Below are 21,760 nucleotides of genomic sequence, written 5' to 3'. Positions count from 1 at the left end.
ACTAAAGCCGTTCGTGAGCGACACCCACAATCCCCACGTAAGCCTCGTAAGACTACACCACTGACCTCACACAAACCTCGTAAGACACACTCCACTACACACCTCGCGTAATACAGCCACCTGCCACCTAAACCCCTCGTAAGACCACCACATCTAAAATTCTCGCTAAGCCACGACCACCACACACAAAACCTTTGAGACACAACACTAACAACTCTCGTAAGACACCCGATTTGCCACTAAAAGCAGCTCCGACCACAAGCCCAACTAAGGCACCTCTAACAAAACCTAGATGCTAACTACAGAGTCCACCAGTAGCGCCCGACACCACCACCACCGCACACTCAAAGAGCCCTACCGCAGCTAGAGAACACCACAAACTACTAAAACCCTACCGAGAAGATAAAAACAGCCCAACTATAAAGGCACTCGTCCTAACGAGAACTGCTAGGCTCCGACACCACTACACCCTAACCACAGACCTCACACCACTCATTCCCCACGCACTCAGTAAAGTACTCCACATCACTAACGCGCTCGTAAGACACCCAAGCTCGACCTAACAAACTAAAACCACAAACAACACACACTACACACATACACTCGTAAGCGCACACCCGAAGGTGACTGCAATAGACACCACCACAGAATGCTCCCAAATCACCTCCACCACATAATGCTCCCAAATCACCTCCACCACAGAATGCTCCCAAATCACCTCCACCACAGAATGCTCCAAAATCATCACCACAGAATGCTCCAAAATCATCACCACCTCAGAATGCTCCAAAATCATCACCACCTCAAAATGCTCCGAAATCACCTTCACCTCAGAATGCTCCGAAATCACCTTCACCTCAGAATGCTCCAAAATCACCACCACAGAATGCTCCGAAATCACCACCACAGAATGCTTTGAAATCAACACCACAGAATGCTCCAAAATCACTTTCACCTCAGAATGCTCCAAAATCACCACCACAGAATGCTCCAAAATCACCACCACAGAATGCTCCAAAATCACCAACTCAGAATGCTCCCAAATCATCACCACAGAATGCTCCTAAATCGTCACCACAGAACAAGACCAATAATAAACCTAATCCTCAATCAGCCCCTGCAAATTCACCAATAAATTACTCAGAACCTGAATGCTCCTAAATCGTCACCACAGAACAAGACCAATAATAAACCTAATCCTCAATCAGCCCCTGCAAATTCACCAATAAATTACTCAAAACCACCACAGATTGGAAGTATTAATAGAGCAAATCCACAACCAGCCCTTGGGAATGTACCAAAAAGTAACCCAAAACCGCTGTCTCCAGGGGGTAGCGGAAATTCTCTTTTAAATTCCGTTCCAAAAAATAGTTCTGATTCAGGTAAAAAATCTCCGAGCATCCCAAATAATTCCAACAAGGAGCATCCTGGTAACCTAAGATCCTTACTTGACAGTATATTACCTCCTGATTCGGACAATCCATCTGACACTGACTCAGCACCTACATCTCCTAGGCAAACACCAATACAACAAAAAGAAGCAGTATATTACCTCCTGATTCGGACAATCCATCTGACACTGACTCAGCACCTACATCTCCTAGGCAAACACCAATACAACAAAAAGCAGCTACTAGTCAATCAATACGACACAACCCAAGTTCTGGAAATAAAACAGTACAAGATGCTAATACCTCTGACACCGGGCCAAATAATAAAAAGAGGCCCATTGACGATTCCGAGAAGCTGATGAACGAAGGTTTGTCTTCTGAAGAGGAAAACAAACAAGCCGAAGACTATTTGAAAGCGATCAAATCACTGAATAGACAACCTGATGAGAACAAGGCGAATAATGAGAACCAACGGGATCAAGAGGAAAATGAAAATAAGTCTAGTGACGGAAAGAGAGACATAATGAGAATGAATGGTTAATCCTCGAATCAGCCGACCAATGGACTTATTCCACTTAGCAGGAAATGTATGTTGTTGTATAGCTTAGGGTAATAAACAAGGTAGCTAGACTTTTCATTACATTGTAGTAAATAAGTTTACTAATTGAAATATATTTTGTATGATGTACTTTAAATGGTGTAGGAATGTCGTTTGATTTATTTTTAAAACATACTGCTTTTTCTATCGATTACAATCACGGTGCACTAAAAGCATCATTTGTATCGTTTAAAATACCTTGGCATTCTGTAGGAGTGCTCGCACTAAACACATGAGCTGCTTCTGTCCATTGGAGAGGTTGGTTCCTTCATGCGTAAGCGTTGCATTGAGACCGCCTAGTTTTTTCACAACAGGAATCAGGTGACATTTCTGCAGGGCGGTCCAAATTTCCGAGTCCCGGTATCTTTTGTTCGGGTCCAAATTCTGACGGATCGTGCCCGAAAACAGGAACGGATCTTGAGGGATGACGAAAAATCGGGACCTATGAGAGGAAAGAAAATGGGATGTCAAGGCTGAACACACAATAGGTAGTGCATATTGTACGTATTCTTTATATTATCATATTATCTTATCATATTATCATTAGTATTGTTTTTTTTTTATTTTATTTATTATTATTTTTTTTTTATTATTATTATTATTATTTTTTTTTTAGTGTTAAGCATAGATGTAAGCTATCAAACTTGGTGAAACATCCTGGTACTAAGCACAAATACACACAAACAAGGACAATATTGTCATGTATCTGTACGCGGACCAAAACTGTAAGGAATTTCTTAATTGCTGGTATTAAGCATACCTCAATGCTTGTCAGCAAAATATCGTTCTCCAATGTATTCATCTATATACATATTGTGTAAATTCGTGTCCAAGACAGGGGTATCCAGGTACAAACTGTTCTCCACTTTTCCCTATCTTGTGCGCATCCTCCTCTAACTCTGCATATGATTTTGCCTCGGGATATCCGCGATAACATACCACCTTCACCTCAGAATGCTCCCAAATCACCTTCACCTCAGAATGCTCCCAAATCTTCCATGATTCTTCTTTGTATGCAGTCTCGGCGTAAAATATGCCCCAACCAGTTTGCCTTTCTTTTCTTGATGGTTTTCAATTATTACATCCCTCCAATTATTCCTCCAATTCATACCTCCAATTATTACACCTAGAACTTTACTTGGAATGGACTCGAACCACCAACCTCCAGATCCAAAGTCCAACGCGTTTACCACTGCAAGGGATAAGCATGTACGAACCTCAGATCCGGCTTCCATGATTCTTCTTTGTATGCAGTCTCGGCGTAAAATATGCCCCAACCAGTTTGCCTTTCTTTTCTTGATGGTTTTCAATTATTAGATACAACCCTCCAATTATTACACCTAGAAATTTTATAACTTTACTTGGACTCCAACCACCAACCTCCAGATCCAAAGTCCAACGCGTTTACCACTGCGAGGGACAAGCATGTACCTACGAACCTCAGATCCGACAATGACACATTGGCAATATTGATCTTGTCGACATAGATAGTGCCACCGCTGATTTCCGTCAGTCGAAACAAAGCCACCAGCAGAGAACTCTTACCGGCTCCTGTCCGACCTACAACACCGATCTTCTCAGCGGGCAGAGTTTCAAACGAGACCATCTTGAGTGAAAGACTTAGTTGAGATCTAGAATGAAGAAATACATAATACTAGAGATTATGTAAAATAGCGACTTGCTAAAGAATTAGCAAAGGTTGAGTGCGAAGAGCATCCACTCGTAAAATTTTGTTGCCAAAAACAAATGTCAGTTCAAAAGCGATCACCCTAGGGCTAATTGAGGGCTCACGAAAAACGCCGAACCCGTCTAAACATAAAAATTATGAATAAAAGGTCGATTCCTACGTAAAAAGTTGTGAAAAATCCAAATCTGAAGTCAAAACTCCGAAAAATTTTAGTACAGGCGGTATCACGCCAGGGGACAAGAGTGTAATGTGTTGGTGTCACTTCTTATGTCACTACATAATTATGACTTCACAAAGTTCAACTTTTTAAGTAGGAATCAACTTTTTATCCATATTTTTTACCCCAAATACAACAGTTCTATTACGGGTGTATCTAATGTCAGTCCAGGATTCTACATGAGAATTGGATTCTGGAGTATTCTGTATTTAAGGCCTTTATCACTGCGATCTGATTAGAGCTTTTGTTACTCTCCCTATCTTACCTTGTGCTACAAGACAGCCGCTGGACATGACCAGTACATGATGCGCAGATACCAGATATTGCGTCAAATGCGTTGCCATGACAACCGTCTTGCCTCTCCCTAGCAACAGTTTCTGTACGCACTGGCTGAAATTGAAATTAAAATTGATTTTTTTATTTGGTGCTTTTCTGGTGGATTTCATCAACGACTTAATGAGAGATTTCACTAATGGAAGAATTTTCAATCGTCTAAAAAGGAGTTTTTAATGATCTAGCAAGGAGTTTTAGTGATCCAAAAAAGATACAAATAGGAGTTTTTGTTTGGATCATTAAAAACTCCTTTTTGATCATTAAAAATCCTCCCATTAGTTAAATCTCTCATTAAGTCATTGGTAAAATCCACCAAAAAGGGTTGTTAAACACAAGTCAAAAGTATACAAGTATGTATAAACAGAGAAACATTAAAATTACAACAATATTAATAAAATAAAAGAAAATGAGAAGAAAAAAAAAAAAAAAAAATGGACCGATTGCAATACTTTCTCATTACCTTCTACAAGTTCCCTACAGTAAAGGTCCTTAATAGAAAGTAAAAAAAAAAAAATCCAGCAAAGGTTACCTGAACACATGACTTGCTACTGTCGCATCCAGGGCCGCCAAAATATCGTCCAATAGGAAGATGTCTTTGTTTTGATACACAGCACGGGCTAGGGAGAGGCGCGCTTTTTGGCCACCGCTCAATGTGAGGCCCCCCTCGCCTACCCAGGCTAGATCACCACCGGGTAATGTTTGTAGATCTGACTTGAGAGCACATGCTTCTAGTACCGTGCTGAAATTATAGGGAACAAGATTTTGTTAGGTATTTCTCTAAAAACTGTTCAAATCTATTTTATTTGATAATAATGAACTTTCTTTAGAGGGAACTGTAACTATTTTGTTTAGTTTGAGATAATGGTCAAGTACAATATCATACATATTTCTGGACACTCCAGTCAAGTGAAGACCATGTCCAGAAATATGTAGGAACTGTAACTGCCAAGGTCTTATCGTAACGAAATCGAAAAGAGAAGGAAGAGAAGATAGGAGAAAGCCAGCCGTTCCGAGAACGAACCTTACCCGTTCAGGATAAAATCCGCCCCTGGCGGAAATCGAACCCGCGTCCTAGCGCTTACAGGGCAGACACGCTTTCAACCAAGCTAACTAGGCTGGCATAATTGGTCTTTAAATCAATATTTAGGTCCAAAATAGTTCACAGGTAATATAGTTCACCAGCTGATATAGCAGTAGAGGGGCTGCAAATCCAGCCAGGTCCGATATTAGCTTGAGTGCACCACAGGCGTAAAACTCACGTCCAAAACAGAAGTGAAGGGCGGAGAGTAAAGAGGGTCGGGGGATTTGGGCGTAGCTTGTCCCACCTCGTTCTTCCCTGGCGTCGACTTCGATAGTACTGGTGATCTGAAAGTCAGAATAGTTGGAGAATTAAATACTCTCTGTAGCAAATCAGGTAATATACCACTAGGTCACCGATATAAAGTACTTACTTGTAGAAGGTTTCATCGTAGGGCAATCCAAACAGGATATTGTCTCTCACTGTACCATGTTGTAACCAAGTGTTACGCTAAATAGACCTTTGGTTGTCCTCTTTTCACGCAAAAACGGCTGGACCGATTTTGATGAAATTTTTTGTGGTTGTTAAGAAGAGTACTCGGGGTGACATAGGCTAATTAAAATCGTCACATTCCATCCTGATTCAAAATGGCGGCAGTTTAAAGTTATGCCTAATACGCTGCACTGTGGGACGTGTCAGGGAGCGCGTAGCGCGACCGTGTGTGTGTGATGGGTGTGGGTGTATGTGTGGTTTGTGTGGTGGTCCCGTACAAAGGACGGGTCAACCACTATTTTTAAATAATATTTAATAAGTATTAAACATATTATTTAATAAGTATTAAACATATAAGTATTAAACATATTAAACACTATTTTTAAATAATATTTAATAAGTATTAAACATATTATGTTTAATACTTATTAAAAAAAAGTTTTGACTTTCGATAGAAATGAATGTTTCACCGCCGTTTTTATTTCGTAGCAATGAAACAACTGCTACATAAATGCTTATCAACAATGTCATTCCTCACTTAATACACCTAGATAAACTTTATGCCTTGATTTGGACTCGAACCAAAAAACTCCAGATCCAAAGTCCAAGGCGTTAAGGAGCTTGACCAGTTTCACCGCCGTTTTTATTTCGTAGCAATGAAACAACTGCTACATAAATGCTTATCAACAATGTCATTCCTCACTTAATACACCTAGGAGATAAACTTTATGCCTTGATTTGGACTCGAACCAAAAAACTCCAGAGCCAAAGTCCAAGGCGTTAAGGAACTTGACCTCTAGGCCATTCTCCCTAGCAAAATGGGGGTATTGATTGCAAAAAGAGGTACACTGATGCTGAGATATCCACAAACTTTGTGCAAAGGCTCTGAACAAGTTTTTTTTTCTTTTTTTTTTCAATAATTGAATTTTAAATCAAAGGCTCACCTAGCACGCTGAACAAAGACGCGAGGAGAATATTGAGAATAAACGGCAACGAATCATCAATCGTATCCACATCCGATGAGAACCGGTTTAGAATGCGACCAACCGGTGACAGATCAAACACAAGGACCCTTGCTTTCATAATAGAGGTAAGCAGTTGATCGTGGAGCTTGGTGGCAGCATGGCAGAATGCTTTAAAATCACCACCACAGAATGCTCCCAAATCACCTCCACCACATAATGCTCCAAAATCATCACCACCTCAGAATGCTCATACACCACAGAGTGTTCCGAAATCACCACCACAGAATGCTCCCAAATCACCTCCACCACAGAATGCTCCAAAATCATCACAACAGAATGCTCCAAAATCATCACCGAAATCACCTCCTAATCCAAATGCTCCGAAATCACCTACTAATCCAAATGCTCCGAAATCACCTCCTAATCCAAATGCTCCGAAATCTCCTAATCCAAATTCTCCGAAATCTCCTCCTAATCCAAATGCTCCGAAATCTCCTCCTAATCCGAATGCTCCGAAATCTCATCAAAAAGTAAACCAAACTCACCGCAGATTGGAAGTATTAACAAACCCAATCCTCAACCAGCCCCTGCATATCCGGCAGAGAATGCTCCAAAATCCCCTCCACCTCAGAATGCTCCCAAATCACCACCAGAGATTGCTCCAAAATCACCAACTCAGAATGCTCCAAAATCACCTTCAAAGAATCTTGAAATTTTTAGTTATTCTTACTCCTTATGCATCCCCGATCCCAAAAATCACATTAGAAAAATTTCTGTCTGTCTGTCTGTCTGTATGTATGTCTTTCTGTTACGCTAAATAGACCTTTGGTTGTCCTCTTTTCACGCAAAAACGGCTGGACCGATTTTGATGAAATTTTTTGTGGTTAAGAAAAGTACCTACTCCGGGTAACATAGGCTAATTAAAATCGTCACATTCCATCCTGATTCAAAATGGCGGCAGTTCAAAGTTATGCCTAATATGCTGCACTGTGGGACGTGTCAGGGAGCGCGTAGCGTGACCGTGTGTGTGTGATGGGTGTGGGTGTATGTGTGGTTTGTGTGGTGGTCCCGTACAAAGGACGGGTCAACCACTATTTTTAAAAGAATCGTGAAATTTTTAGTTATTCTTACTCCTTATGCATCCCCGATCCCAAAAATCACATTAGAAAAATTCATCAAAAAGTAAACCAAACTCACCGCAGATTGGAAGTATTAACAAACCCAATCCTCAACCAGCCCCTGCATATCCGGCAGAGAATGCACCAAAATCCCCTCCACCTCAGAATGCTCCCAAATCACCACCAGAGAATGCTGCAAAATCACCAACTCAGAATGCTCCGAAATCACCTTCACCTCAGAATGCTCCAAAATCACCACCACAGAATGCTCCAAAATCATCACCACAGAATGCTCCGAAATCACCACCTCAGAATGCTCCAAAATCACCACCACAGAATGCTCCAAAATCATCACCACAGAATGCTCCGAAATCACCACCACAGAATGCTTCAAAATCACCACCACAGAATGCTCCGAAATCACCTCAACCACAGAATGCTCTCAAATCACCAACACAGAGTGTTCCAAAAACACCACCACAGAATGCTTTAAAATCACCACCACAGAATGCTCCCAAATCACCTCCACCACATAATGCTCCCAAATCACCTCCACCACAGAATGCTCCAAAATCATCACCACCTCAGAATGCTCCGAAATCACCTACACCACAGAGTGTTCCGAAATCACCACCACAGAATGCTTTAAAATCACCACCACAGAATGCTCCCAAATCACCTCCACCACAGAATGCTCCAAAATCATCACCACAGAATGCTCCAAAATCATCACCATCTCAGAATGCTCCAAAATCATTACCACCTCAGAATGTTCCAAAATCATCACCATCTCAGAATGCTCCAAAATCATCACCACCTCAGAATGCTCCGAAATCACCTTCACCTCAGAATGCTCCAAAATCACTACCACAGAATTCTCCAAAATCATCACCACAGAATGCTCCAAAATCACCACCACAGAATGCTCCGAAATCACCTTCACCTCAGAATGCTCCAAAATCACCACCACAGAATGCTCCGAAATCACCACCACAGAATGCTCCGAAATCACCACCACAGAATGCTTTGAAATCAACACCACAGAATGCTCCAAAATCACCACCACAGAATGCTCCAAAATCACCAACTCAGAATGCTCCGAAATCACCACCACAGAATGCTCCGAAATCACCACCACAGAATGCTTTGAAATCAACACCACAGAATGCTCCAAAATCACCACCACAGAATGCTCCAAAATCACTTTCACCTCAGAATGCTCCGAAATCACCACCAACCACCTCAGAATGCTCCAAAATCACCACCACAGAATGCTCCAAAATCATCACCACAGAATGCTCCGAAATCACCACCTCAGAATGCTCCAAAATCACCACCACAGAATGCTCTCAAATCACCACCTCAGAGTGTTCCAAAATCACCACCACAGAATGCTTTAAAATCACCACCACAGAATGCTCCCAAATCACCTCCACCACATAATGCTCCAAAATCATCACCACCTCAGAATGCTCCGAAATCACCTACACCACAGAATGCTCCGAAATCACCTTCACCTCAGAATGCTCCCAAACCACCTTCACCTCAGAATGTTCCCAAACCACCGCCACAGAATGCTCCCAAATCACCTCCACCACAGAATGCTCCAAAATCATCACAACAAAATGCTCCAAAATCATCACCACCTCAGAATGCTCCGAAATCACCTTCACCTCAGAATGCTCCGAAATCACCTTCACCTCAGAATGCTCCAAAATCACCACCTCAGAATGCTCCAAAATCACCACCACAGAATGCTCCAAAATCATCACCACAGAATGCTCCGAAATCACCACCACAGAATACTTCAAAATCACCACCACAGAATGCTCCGAAATCACCTTTACCACAGAATGCTCTCAAATCACCAACACAGAGTGTTCCAAAAACACCACCACAGAATGCTTTAAAATCACCACCACAGAATGCTCCCAAATCACCTCCACCACATAATGCTCCCAAATCACCTCCACCACAGAATGCTCCAAAATCATCACCACCTCAGAATGCTCCGAAATCACCTACACCACAGAGTGTTCCGAAATCACCACCACAGAATGCTTTAAAATCACCACAGAATGCTCCCAAATCACCTCCACCACATAATGCTCCCAAATCACCTCCACCACAGAATGCTCCAAAATCATCACCACCTCAGAATGCTCCGAAATCACCTACACCACAGAGTGTTCCGAAATCACCACCACAGAATGCTTTAAAATCACCACAGAATGCTCCCAAATCACCTCCACCACAGAATGCTCCCAAATCACCTCCACCACAGAATGCTCCAAAATCATCACCACAGAATGCTCCAAAATCATCACCACCTCAGAATGCTCCAAAATCATCACCACCTCAAAATGCTCCGAAATCACCTTCACCTCAGAATGCTCCGAAATCACCTTCACCTCAGAATGCTCCAAAATCACCACCACAGAATTCTCCAAAATCATAAATCAAATCCTAATCCAAATGCTCCGAAATCACCTCCTAATCCAAATGCTCCGAAATCACCTCCTAATCCAAATGCTCCGAAATCACTTCCTAATCCAAATGCTCCGAAATCACATCCTAATCCGAATGCTCCGAAATCACCTCCTAATCCAAATGCTCCGAAATCACCTCCTAATCCAAATGCTCCGAAATCACATCCTATTCCGAATGCTCCGAAATCACCTCCTAATCCGAATGCTCCGAAATCACCTCCTACTCCGAATGCTCCGAAATTACCTGCTAATCCAAATGCTCCGAAATCTCCTCCTAATCAGAATGCTCCGAAATCACATCCTAATGCAAATGCTCCGAAATCACATCCTAATCCAAATGCTCCGAAATCACCTCCTAATCCAAATGCTCCGAAATCACCTCCTATTCCGAATGCTCCGAAATTACCTCCTAATCCGAATGCTCCGAAATCACCTCCTAATCCGAACGGTCCCAAATCACCTCCACCTCAGAATGCTCCCAAATCACCTCCTAATCAAAATGCTCCGAAATTACATCCTAATCCGAATGCTCCGAAATCACCTCCTAATCCAAATGCTCCGAAATCACCTCCTAATCCAAATGCTCCGAAATCACATCCTAATCCAAATGCTCCGAAATCACCTCCTAATCCAAATGCTCCGAAATCACCTCCTAATCCGAATGCTCCGAAATCTCCTCCAAATCCAAATGCTCCGAAATCACCTACTAATCCAAATGCTCCGAAATCACCTCCTAATCCAAATGCTCCGAAATCACCTCCTAATCCAAATGCTCCGAAATCTCCTCCTAATCCAAATGCTCCAAAATCTCCTCCTAATCCGAATACTCCGAAATCTCCTCCTAAACCAAATGCTCCGAAAACTCTTCCTAATCCAAATGCTCCGAAATCTCCTCCTAATCCGAATGCTCCGAAATCTCCTCCTAATCCAAATGCTCCGAAATCTCCTCCTAATCCAAATGCTCCGAAATCACTTCCTAATCCGAATGCTCCGAAATCACCTCCTAATCCAAATGCTCCGAAATCACCTCCTACTCCGAATGCTCCGAAATCACCTCCTAATCCGAATGCTCCGAAATCATCTCCAAATCAGAACGGTCCCAAATCACCTCCACCTCAGAATGCTCCCAAATCACCTCCTAATCAAAATGCTCCGAAATCACCTCCTAATCCAAATGCTCCGAAATCACCACCTAATACGAATGCTCCGAAATCACCTCCTAATCCGAATGCTCCGAAATCACCTCCTAATCCAAATGCTCCGAAATCACCACCTAATACGAATGCTCCGAAATCACCTCCTAATCCGAATGCTCCGAAATCATCTCCAAATCAGAACGGTCCCAAATCACCTCCACAGAATGCTCAGAAACATCGTTTAAAATACCTTGGCATTCTGTAGGAGTGCTCGCACTAAACACATGAGCTGCTTCTGTCCATTGGAGAGGTTGGTTCCTTCATGCGTAAGCGTTGCATTGAGACCGCCTAGTTTTTTCACAACAGGAATCAGGTGACATTTCTGCAGGGCGGTCCAAATTTCCGAGTCCCGGTATCTTTTGTTCGGGTCCAAATTCTGACGGATCGTGCCCGAAAACAGGAACGGATCTTGAGGGATGACGAAAAATCGGGACCTATGAGAGGAAAGAAAATGGGATGTCAAGGCTGAACACACAATAGTGCATATTGTACGTATTCTGTTTTCTATTGCACTGATGAAAATTAAGCAGGTCACTGGAAAATACGTGTAAAACATACGCGTATGAAAATTGTGCCTCGGTTAGGATTCACACCCACGCCCTTCCACTTACCAAGCGAGTGTCTTAGGCTTAGTGCCAAACCAATGTAAAAAAAAAGAAAAAAAAAACCTACATAACTTAGCAAAGTCATTGAATTCATAAACGGGTTCGAATCCTATGGACCTGCAGTTATATCAGCAGCGACTGTTATATTATTGTACGGGACAAAACTGTAAGGAATTTTTAATTGTGTTAAGCATACTCAAATGCTTGTCACAAATATCGTTCTCCAATTATTATCTATATATATTTGTAAATCTGTCCAAGGACAGGTATCAGTACAACTTTCTCCACTTTTCTCTATCTTGTGCATCCTCTCTTAACTCTGCATATGATTTGCCCTTCAGGATATCCGATAACATACCAAATTTTCTTCTACCTCTACCTCTTTTTCCTTCGATTTTGTCTTCCATGATTCTTCTTTGTATGCAGTCTCGGCGTAAAATATGCCCCAACCAGTTTGCCTTTCTTTTCTTGATGGTTTTCAATTATTACATCCCTCCAATTATTCCTCCAATTCATACCTCCAATTATTACACCTAGAACTTTACTTGGAATGGACTCGAACCACCAACCTCCAGATCCAAAGTCCAACGCGTTTACCACTGCAAGGGATAAGCATGTACGAACCTCAGATCCGGCAATGACACATTGGCAATATTGATCTTGTCGACATAGATAGTGCCACCGCTGATTTCCGTCAGTCGAAACAAAGCCACCAGCAGAGAACTCTTACCGGCTCCTGTCCGACCTACAACACCGATCTTCTCAGCGGGCAGAGTTTCAAACGAGACCATCTTGAGTGAAAGACTTAGTTGAGATCTAGAATGAAGAAATACATAATACTAGAGATTATGTAAAATAGCGACTTGCTAAAGAATTAGCAAAGGTTGAGTGCGAAGAGCATCCACTCGTAAAATTTTGTTGCCAAAAACAAATGTCAGTTCAAAAGCGATCACCCTAGGGCTAATTGAGGGCTCACGAAAAACGCCGAACCCGTCTAAACACGGGAAAAGGCAAAGAAAAAAGATGTAAAATAGTGAGTAAATTATAAGATTTTTTTTTCTTTCGGTGAGCTACTCAGTGAATGAGTCAAATCCTAACACCCTCCCTTTATGTACTTGAAGGCAGTTGAAGAGTAAGAGCCCGTTCCCACTTGTCGTGAGTTTCTTCCGATTTTTTCCGAATGTCTTGTAGACAATGTAATTTGAATGAGACTGATCTGACTCATTGACTGAGTAGTTCGTTTTTATAACTCACTCTACGTACATTCCTAATACCAATATGTACGCCGAACCCGTCTAAACACGGGAAAAGGCAAAGAAAAAAGATGTAAAATAGTGAGTAAATTATAAGATTTTTTTTTCTTTCGGTGAACTACTCAGTGAATGAGCCCGTTCCCACTTGTCGTGAGTTTCTTCCGATTTTTTCCGAATGTCTTGTAGACAATGTAATTTGAATGAGGGTGATCTGACTCATTGACTGAGTAGTTCGTTTTTATAACTCACTCTACGTACATTCCTAATACCAATATGCATTCCTAAACTGAAATCAACTCACCTGTATCTGAGTTGAACATTATTGAATTGTACCACTCCAGACGCTGGCCACGCATACGGTAGCTTAACACTAAGTACCCGATCTTCTTCCTTGCTGATATTGATGTACTCTGTCACTCTCTCTACGGCCACCATTTCTTTCTCTGTCTCTGTCATGGAGTTGATAAGGGAGCTAAGTACTGAGGTAAGGGAGAGAGCATAGGATACCGCCAAACCTACCAGGGCTGTAATGAAATAATAGTATATAGTTACATACTTGTAATATTATTGTCTTATTATGTTAAGGCGGTCTCTTCCTGATCCCTTGTGTGTCGCGTCCATTATAGTTTAGGACTATTGCACTGTGTCTTATTAAAGTGTACAAACATTGCAAGGAAATTATTGATTGGATCTAATGGTATTGATTATTTAATCCTTTGAAAATCAACTGTGAGTTTAGCAAAGATTTGTCATTAATCATTACCATAGCTTTGGTGGTACTCAGAGCAGTACAAGAAACCAATTTATAAATGTTTAATATGTGGCTATTCCAAATTCCATAGGTGTTTTGGTTATGGACAGTTGGAAGAGCTCTTCCAGGAGATCCTACACAAAAAAAAAGACTGATATTGATGTACTCTGTCACTCTCTCTACGGCCACCATTTCTTTCTCTGTCTCTGTCATGGAGTTGATAAGGGAGCTAAGTACTGAAGTAAGGGAGAGAGCATAGGATACCGCCAAACCTACCAGGGCTGTAATTAAATAATAGTATTTAGTTACATACTTGTAATATTATTGTCTTATTATGTTAAGGTGGTCTCTTCCTGATCCCTTGTGTGCCGCGTCCATTATAGTTTAGGACTATTGCACTATGTCTTATTAAAGTGTACAAATATTGCAAGGAAATTATTGATTGGATCTAATGGTATTGATTATTTAATCCTTTGAAAATCAACTGTGAGTTTAGCAAAGATTTGTCATTAATCATTACCATAGCTTTGGTGGTACTCAGAGCATTACAAGAAACCAATCAAGTCATTAATTTATAAATGTTTAATATGTGGGTATTCCAAATTCCATAGGTGTTTTGGTTATGGACAGTTGGAAGAGCTCTTCCAGGAGATCCTACACAAAAAAAAGATCCAGCCGGGAATTGAACCAAGAACAAACAACCTGTTGGCAACTTTTAGTCAAATGTTAGAAAATGGTCCATTTCTACTCACCGGGATTGGCCATTTGATGGTGATGTTGTACAAGAGCTACAACCCCCACACCCGCTACAACCAGTACTCCAATCATTTGAAGTCTTAGTCCTAACCAGTTCTGTATGATGGCCGAAGCGAAGCGGGCTTTCTGATTATTCTCCAACTTGTCTTCGTTTTCTCGCTTGAATCTGAACAGAGATAACGTATTTATTACATAAGAGTATCTATTATTAGCTCTTTGAACTACAGTACGGAAAAAATGATATTTCTGTGAATAACAGACCAGTCCTAGATACGAGTCGAACCGTACATTTCTCGAACCACGACGCAGGGACACTTCTGACCTACATCTTTGAAATAAACTTTCTGCAAAATTGGACCGACTTGGGCCGTAAACTGGTCCATAAAACTTGGGGTTAAAATAATAGCGAGTTTTTCCTACCAAAATTAACTGAACTCTGTACATACAAAACGGGACACGAATTTTGGTTGCAAAAAATGTCTATTAATACACTTCTCTTAAACAGGGTGTTTATGAAAGTATAAAACCTTACCTGGCCACAGCACGATAAGCACGCACGGAGGATAGTCCCTGTAGAGTTTCATTGAAGTGAGAGTAGAGGGGTGACAGGGATTTGCTAGAGAGACGTTTGACCTCTCTGGACGTATTCCTGTAGTGGTTCTGGAGACGGTGGTATAATGGGATGAGGGGAAGCAGTACCAGGATGAGCCAGGGTAAGCTGTACACGATGATGATCATGGCACCTGAGGGAGATAAAAAAAGAGGAATCTATATAAATAAAATTGTAGATTTGTCTGTACATTGCTTAGAATCTTGAAATTTTTAGTTATTCTTACTCCTTATGCATCCCCGATCCCAAAAATCACATTAGAAAAATTTCTGTCTGTCTGTCTGTCTGTATGTATGTCTTTCTGTTACGCTAAATAGACCTTTGGTTGTCCTCTTTTCACGCAAAAACGGCTGGACCGATTTTGATGAAATTTTTTGTGGTTGTTAAGAAGAGTACTCGGGGTGACATAGGCTAATTAAAATCGTCACATTCCATCCTGATTCAAAATGGCGGCAGTTTAAAGTTATGCCTAATACGCTGCACTGTGGGACGTGTCAGGGAGCGCGTAGCGCGACCGTGTGTGTGTGATGGGTGTGGGTGTATGTGTGGTTTGTGTGGTGGTCCCGTACAAAGGACGGGTCAACCACTATTTTTAAATAATATTTAATAAGTATTAAACATATTATGTTTAATACTTATTAAAAAAAAGTTTTGACTTTCGATAGAAATGAATGTTTCACCGCCGTTTTTATTTCGTAGCAATGAAACAACTGCTACATAAATGCTTATCAACAATGTCATTCCTCACTTAATACACCTAGATAAACTTTATGCCTTGATTTGGACTCGAACCAAAAAACTCCAGATCCAAAGTCCAAGGCGTTAAGGAGCTTGACCACTAGGCCATTCTCCCTAGCAAAATGGGGGTATTGATTGCAAAAAGAGGTACACTGATGCTGAGATATCCACAAACTTTGTGCAAAGGCTCTGAACAAGTTTTTTTTTCTTTTTTTTTTCAATAATTGAATTTTAAATCAAAGGCTCACCTAGCACGCTGAACAAAGACGCGAGGAGAATATTGAGAATAAACGGCAACGAATCATCAATCGTATCCACATCCGATGAGAACCGGTTTAGAATGCGACCAACCGGTGACAGATCAAACACAAGGACCCTTGCTTTCATAATAGAGGTAAGCAGTTGATCGTGGAGCTTGGTGGCAGCATGGATGCCTCCGATGGCAAAGGTGAAAGCTCTGCCCAGTGCTGTCAGAGAGTTGAATGTGCCGATGGTGCAGTAGATGAAGAGGAAGTTGGAGAAGTTCATGGCCACTTGAGCTGGGAGACGGCTTTCTATGAGAGATACTGAGGGAATACAACAGGTAAAGGGATTAGCATGTGGTTCACGGGATTGGTTTATTTTTTTGACCGCTTTTTGGCGATTTTCACATCTACTAACTGAACGGTTAGAAATATCCAAAACGTTATGGGAGAAGACCCTCGAAAGGCATACATAAAACCTTAAGAATGTGGTAGTTACTAACATCGGAGCAAAATCCAATACCATAAGGAAAGTTAGGTGACGCAAATACCTGTCGATGCGATGGTGGGAATCGAACAAAGGATCTTCTGGGATAACCTTATCCCAGATATCACTCGCTTAACCGTTTAATGTCCGCAATGGTTTACCATGATCATAGCTAAGTCTAAAAGTTAGTACCCATTCAATCAATTTGAACATCTATTTATGAAGGTCGGGTGTACAAAACAAGTTTAAACTCACTTTGTGGACCCGGGGGTTAGAGTTTGATACTTTACCCATATTTAGAATTACTGGATAGTTCTCGATCCCCTCTGTTGTATTGCTGGGTGGCTCAGTCTGGTTCTGATGAATCAGCCAATAGGAGAACCACCAATCACCTCCGTTCTTTGTCAGCTGAAACCCAACACATTTGTTTCTGAGACACACTTAATATCAGAACCCTACTCCTGAAATAAAGAGGCTCAATAGTCTCTATCGAAGAGTACAAGTCCTGCTCTATTCTATTCTTGTCTTATTTCCGAAGAGGTTTGAAAGAGGGAACTGTAACACCGGAGTTTTCTCATCGTTCCAAAATCTAAGAGAAGGACAAGACAGGAGAAATGCAGTCGTTCCTAGAACGGACCTTATGTGTTAAGGATAGAGTTCGCTCTGGGCGGGAAAAGAACCCGTCCCCCTAACGCTTACACGGCAGACGTGCTCTATTCCAAGCTAAAGGGTGGCTAAAAATAAGCACTATTTTTATGGATATAAAACTTCTTCTTCTTTTTCTTTTTCTTAACCTTTTCCCGTGTACAAACAGAGTCGGTGTTTTTCGTCAGTCTCTAAAACAGCCCTAACTAGGGTGATTGCTTTGGTTTTTGGGCTGACATTTGGTTTTGGCTACAAATTTTACGAGTGGATGCCCTTCGCACTCAACCTTTGCTATTACTTTAACAAGGGAAATTTAGACTGGTATACTGTTTAAAGTCCCCCCGCCAGACTGATGGATATAAGACTTATCAGAGTAAAAATAAAAACTCACCTGCATCGTAATCAAAAAGACGAGTACACACAGACTCATCACCGTTCCTACACCCCGGATATAGGCCGCGTACACATTGAACGCCAAACTTCCCGTCCTGGTGATCTCTTCATGCACATCACTCTCTACCAGACTAGAAGACCTAGAGGTAGAATGGTGTAGGGGGGAGGAAGGAGGGGAGGGAGACGGGTCACTGACCCCCAGCGCTAGGTCGTTGTAGTTGGGCAGCACTTGTGAGGGCAGACCTGAAATAGGGACAATATAATAGAATAGAATGGCGACCCTATTTAAATAGGAAAAGGTTAGGAAGAATAATAATAATAGAATAGAATACCATGTTCAAACAGCAGTCTAAACAAGCCCGCCAATAAGAATGGTTGTATTTTCCTTTCAGAATTTCCCCTCTTTTTATGATCGTTTCCCCTTTTTAGCCCGTCCTTCCTTTATTATTACGATAGTAATAAAAAAAGTTATAGTGGACGGTTTATTGTATTCGCTTCGGTGTCGTCAGTCTGTGGGTCTGTCACTCTGTCCCCATAGAAGGACTTATCCAAACCTGGTCGACCTACGTATATATCAAATTAAAGGTCTTTTTACCAAAATCAAGAATAATAATAAACTGAATATTAAACAAATTAGGTAGGTACATAGGTACTGATTTTCTCTAATCACGATCAAATAAACTACAGGCTAAAAAATTCCCGGAGGGACGGGCCCAGCTTGTTTTCCCTATTGTTTAGTACAGGCGGTATCACGCCAGGGGACAAGAGTGTAATGTGTTGGTGTCACTTCTTATGTCACTACATAATTATGACTTCACAAAGTTCAACTTTTTAAGTAGGAATCAACTTTTTATCCATATTTTTTACCCCAAATACAACAGTTCTATTACGGGTGTATCTAATGTCAGTCCAGGATTCTACATGAGAATTGGATTCTGGAGTATTCTGTATTTAAGGCCTTTATCACTGCGATCTGATTAGATCTTTTGTTACTCTCCCTATCTTACCTTGTGCTACAAGACAGCCGCTGGACATGACCAGTACATGATGCGCAGATACCAGATATTGCGTCAAATGCGTTGCCATGACAACCGTCTTGCCTCTCCCTAGCAACAGTTTCTGTACGCACTGGCTGAAATTGAAATTAAAATTGATTTTTTTATTTGGTGCTTTTCTGGTGGATTTCATCAACGACTTAATGAGAGATTTCACTAATGGAAGAATTTTCAATCGTCTAAAAAGGAGTTTTTAATGATCTAGCAAGGAGTTTTAGTGATCCAAAAAAGATACAAATAGGAGTTTTTGTTTGGATCATTAAAAACTCCTTTTTGATCATTAAAAATCCTCCCATTAGTTAAATCTCTCATTAAGTCATTGGTAAAATCCACCAAAAAGGGTTGTTAAACACAAGTCAAAAGTATACAAGTATGTATAGAGATTTCACTAATGGAAGAATTTTCAATCGTCTAAAAAGGAGTTTTTAATGATCTAGCAAGGAGTTTTAGTGATCCAAAAAAGATACGAATAGGAGTTTTTGTTTGGATCATTAAAAACTCCTTTTAGATCATTAAAAATCCTCCCATTGGTTAAAATCTCTCATTAAGTCATTGGTAAAATCCACCAAAAAGGGTTGTTAAACACAAGACAAAAGTATACAAATATGTATAAACAGAGAAACATTAAAATTACAACAATATTAATAAAATAAAAGAAAATGAGAAGAAAAAAAAAAAAAGAAAAAAAAAAAAAAAAAAAAAAATGGACCGATTGCAATACTTTCTCATTACCTTCTACAAGTTCCCTACAGTAAAGGTCCTTAATAGAAAGTAAAAAAAAAAAAATCCAGCAAAGGTTACCTGAACACATGACTTGCTACTGTCGCATCCAGGGCCGCCAAAATATCGTCCAATAGGAAGATGTCTTTGTTTTGATACACAGCACGGGCTAGGGAGAGGCGCGCTTTTTGGCCACCGCTCAATGTGAGGCCCCCCTCACCTACCCAGGCTAGATCACCACCGGGTAATGTTTGTAGATCTGCCTTGAGAGCACATGCTTCTAGTACCGTGCTGAAATTATAAGGAACAAGATTTTGTTAGGTATTTCTCTAAAAACTGTTCAAATCTATTTTATTTGATAATAATGAACTTTCTTTAGAGGGAACTGTAACTGCCAAGGTCTTATCGTAACGAAATCGAAAAGAGAAGGAAGAGAAGATAGGAGAAAGCCAGCCGTTCCGAGAACGAACCTTACCCGTTCAGGATAAAATCCGCCCCTGGCAGAAATCGAACCCGCGACCTAGCGCTTACAGGGCAGACGCGCTTTCAACCAAGCTAACTATGCTGGCATAATTGGTCTTTAAATCAATATTTGGGTCCAAAATAGTTCACAGGTATTAGACCACTAGGTCACCGATATAAAGTACTTACTTGTAGAAGGTTTCATCGTAGGGCAATCCAAACAGGATATTGTCTCTCACTGTACCATGTTGTAACCAAGGGGTCTGAGTCACCAGGCTGAAACCTGCAACAAGAACAGACAAATCAGAATATTAAACCGGCGAAACACAACAGGCTTCGAAAGTTGGTTTATTCGTAAAATGCTTGTCATACAGAAAGTCCCAGGTTTGGTTCACAGAGGAGACAAAAACCTGGCTCGTATATTTTGATATTTGATGTTAGGATATTTTCAAAAAAAAAAAAAAAACTATGAGCTACAAGTTGGTATTGGTATAAGGAGGACCATCGGCTATAGAAGTCCCATGTCACTGTGACCTGATTTGATTTTCCACTCTGAGGATGTAACCAAGGGGTCTGAGTCACCAGGCTGAAACCTGCAAGAAGAACAGACAAATCAGAATATTAAACCGGCGAAACACAACAGGCTTTGAAAGTTGGTTTATTCGCAAAATGCTTGTCATACAGAAGGTCCCGGGTTCGCTTCACAGAGGAGACAAAAACTGATTTTCCACTCTGAGGCTTAGGTGTGGGGGCCAACTGCCCCAAAAGATGGGTTAAGCTTATACGAATCTACGAATGAGACATAACTCACCGTTTTCCATTTCATCGGGGCCCAGCCCCAGGACCCCGGACTGCTTATCAATCTCCCCACATATGGCCATGAGTAGCGAAGACTTCCCCGACCCCACAGGGCCACACACCCCCGTCAGTTGGCCCCTAGGGATGCTGGCCGAAATGTGGGACATGATGAAGTGGGGCGTGTGCCATGTGAAGGTTGCGTTGAGGATGATGACCATTTCATTCGAGTCTTTGGACTTGAGCTTGTTGATGTGCGAGTAGTAAGCTGTGTGGTCTGTTTCTGGGAGCTGAGGAAAAGATGAGAAGGGTTAAATTGAAGTGTATGGATCAGCTCCCATGGCGTAGTGGTCACTGCGCTCGCCTTGCACGGGGGAAACCCGGGTTCGATTCCCGGTGGGGTAAAAAAAATTGCATCATGCAAAAGATTGATTGCGTGACTGGCTGTTACGGGACCCACTCAGCCTAGTGAGGAAAATGTATGGATCAGCTCCCATGGCGTAGTGGTCACTGCGCTCGCCTTGCACGGGGGAAACCCGGGTTCGATTCCCGGTGGGGTAAAAAAATTTGTATCATGCAAAAGATTGATTGCGTGACTGGCTGTTACGGGACCCACTCAGCCTAGTGAGGAAAATGGGTAGCTACTAGATATGTAATATAAATGCGCACAGCAAACCGGTGCCAGCCAGCATGGTAGGTAAACATTAGGAGCCGGATTATTGAGATATTTGGAAAATCCTATCA

The 21,760-nt window shown here is 41.4% G+C and overlaps 1 protein-coding gene and 1 long non-coding RNA gene across 2 annotated transcripts in view; both read right to left on the bottom strand.

Moving 5' to 3' along the window:
• Positions 1-21,760, bottom strand: part of LOC103506661 (multidrug resistance-associated protein 7) — a 39,374-nt gene that overhangs the window by 5,794 nt on the left and 11,820 nt on the right. The window contains exons 15-32 of the mRNA XM_026828952.1: positions 21,033-21,306; positions 20,411-20,504; positions 19,841-20,050; positions 18,992-19,116; positions 17,983-18,227; positions 17,237-17,354; positions 16,466-16,783; positions 15,402-15,612; positions 14,866-15,035; positions 13,664-13,886; positions 12,734-12,925; positions 11,692-11,938; positions 7,271-7,396; positions 5,410-5,591; positions 4,756-4,965; positions 4,145-4,283; positions 3,429-3,643; positions 2,188-2,431 (exon numbers count right to left, since the gene is read on the bottom strand). Of these exons, the coding sequence (XP_026684753.1) occupies positions 2,188-2,431; positions 3,429-3,643; positions 4,145-4,283; positions 4,756-4,965; positions 5,410-5,591; positions 7,271-7,396; positions 11,692-11,938; positions 12,734-12,925; positions 13,664-13,886; positions 14,866-15,035; positions 15,402-15,612; positions 16,466-16,783; positions 17,237-17,354; positions 17,983-18,227; positions 18,992-19,116; positions 19,841-20,050; positions 20,411-20,504; positions 21,033-21,306 (3,543 nt within the window). The remainder of the gene's footprint in view (positions 1-2,187; positions 2,432-3,428; positions 3,644-4,144; positions 4,284-4,755; positions 4,966-5,409; positions 5,592-7,270; positions 7,397-11,691; positions 11,939-12,733; positions 12,926-13,663; positions 13,887-14,865; positions 15,036-15,401; positions 15,613-16,465; positions 16,784-17,236; positions 17,355-17,982; positions 18,228-18,991; positions 19,117-19,840; positions 20,051-20,410; positions 20,505-21,032; positions 21,307-21,760) is intronic.
• LOC113466538 lies at positions 989-2,170 on the bottom strand. The gene is made up of 3 exons (XR_003390915.1): positions 1,553-2,170; positions 1,242-1,463; positions 989-1,147 (listed from the first exon to the last, which is right to left on the bottom strand). It is a non-coding gene; the product is annotated as an uncharacterized LOC113466538 (long non-coding RNA).

Source organism: Diaphorina citri, unplaced genomic scaffold (assembly GCF_000475195.1).
Source record: "Diaphorina citri unplaced genomic scaffold, Diaci psyllid genome assembly version 1.1 scaffold1, whole genome shotgun sequence".
Classification (NCBI taxonomy): Eukaryota; Metazoa; Arthropoda; class Insecta; order Hemiptera; family Psyllidae; genus Diaphorina; species Diaphorina citri.
The sequence above is the reverse complement of the archived record's forward strand: the minus strand, read 5'-3'. Positions and strand labels throughout refer to the sequence as shown.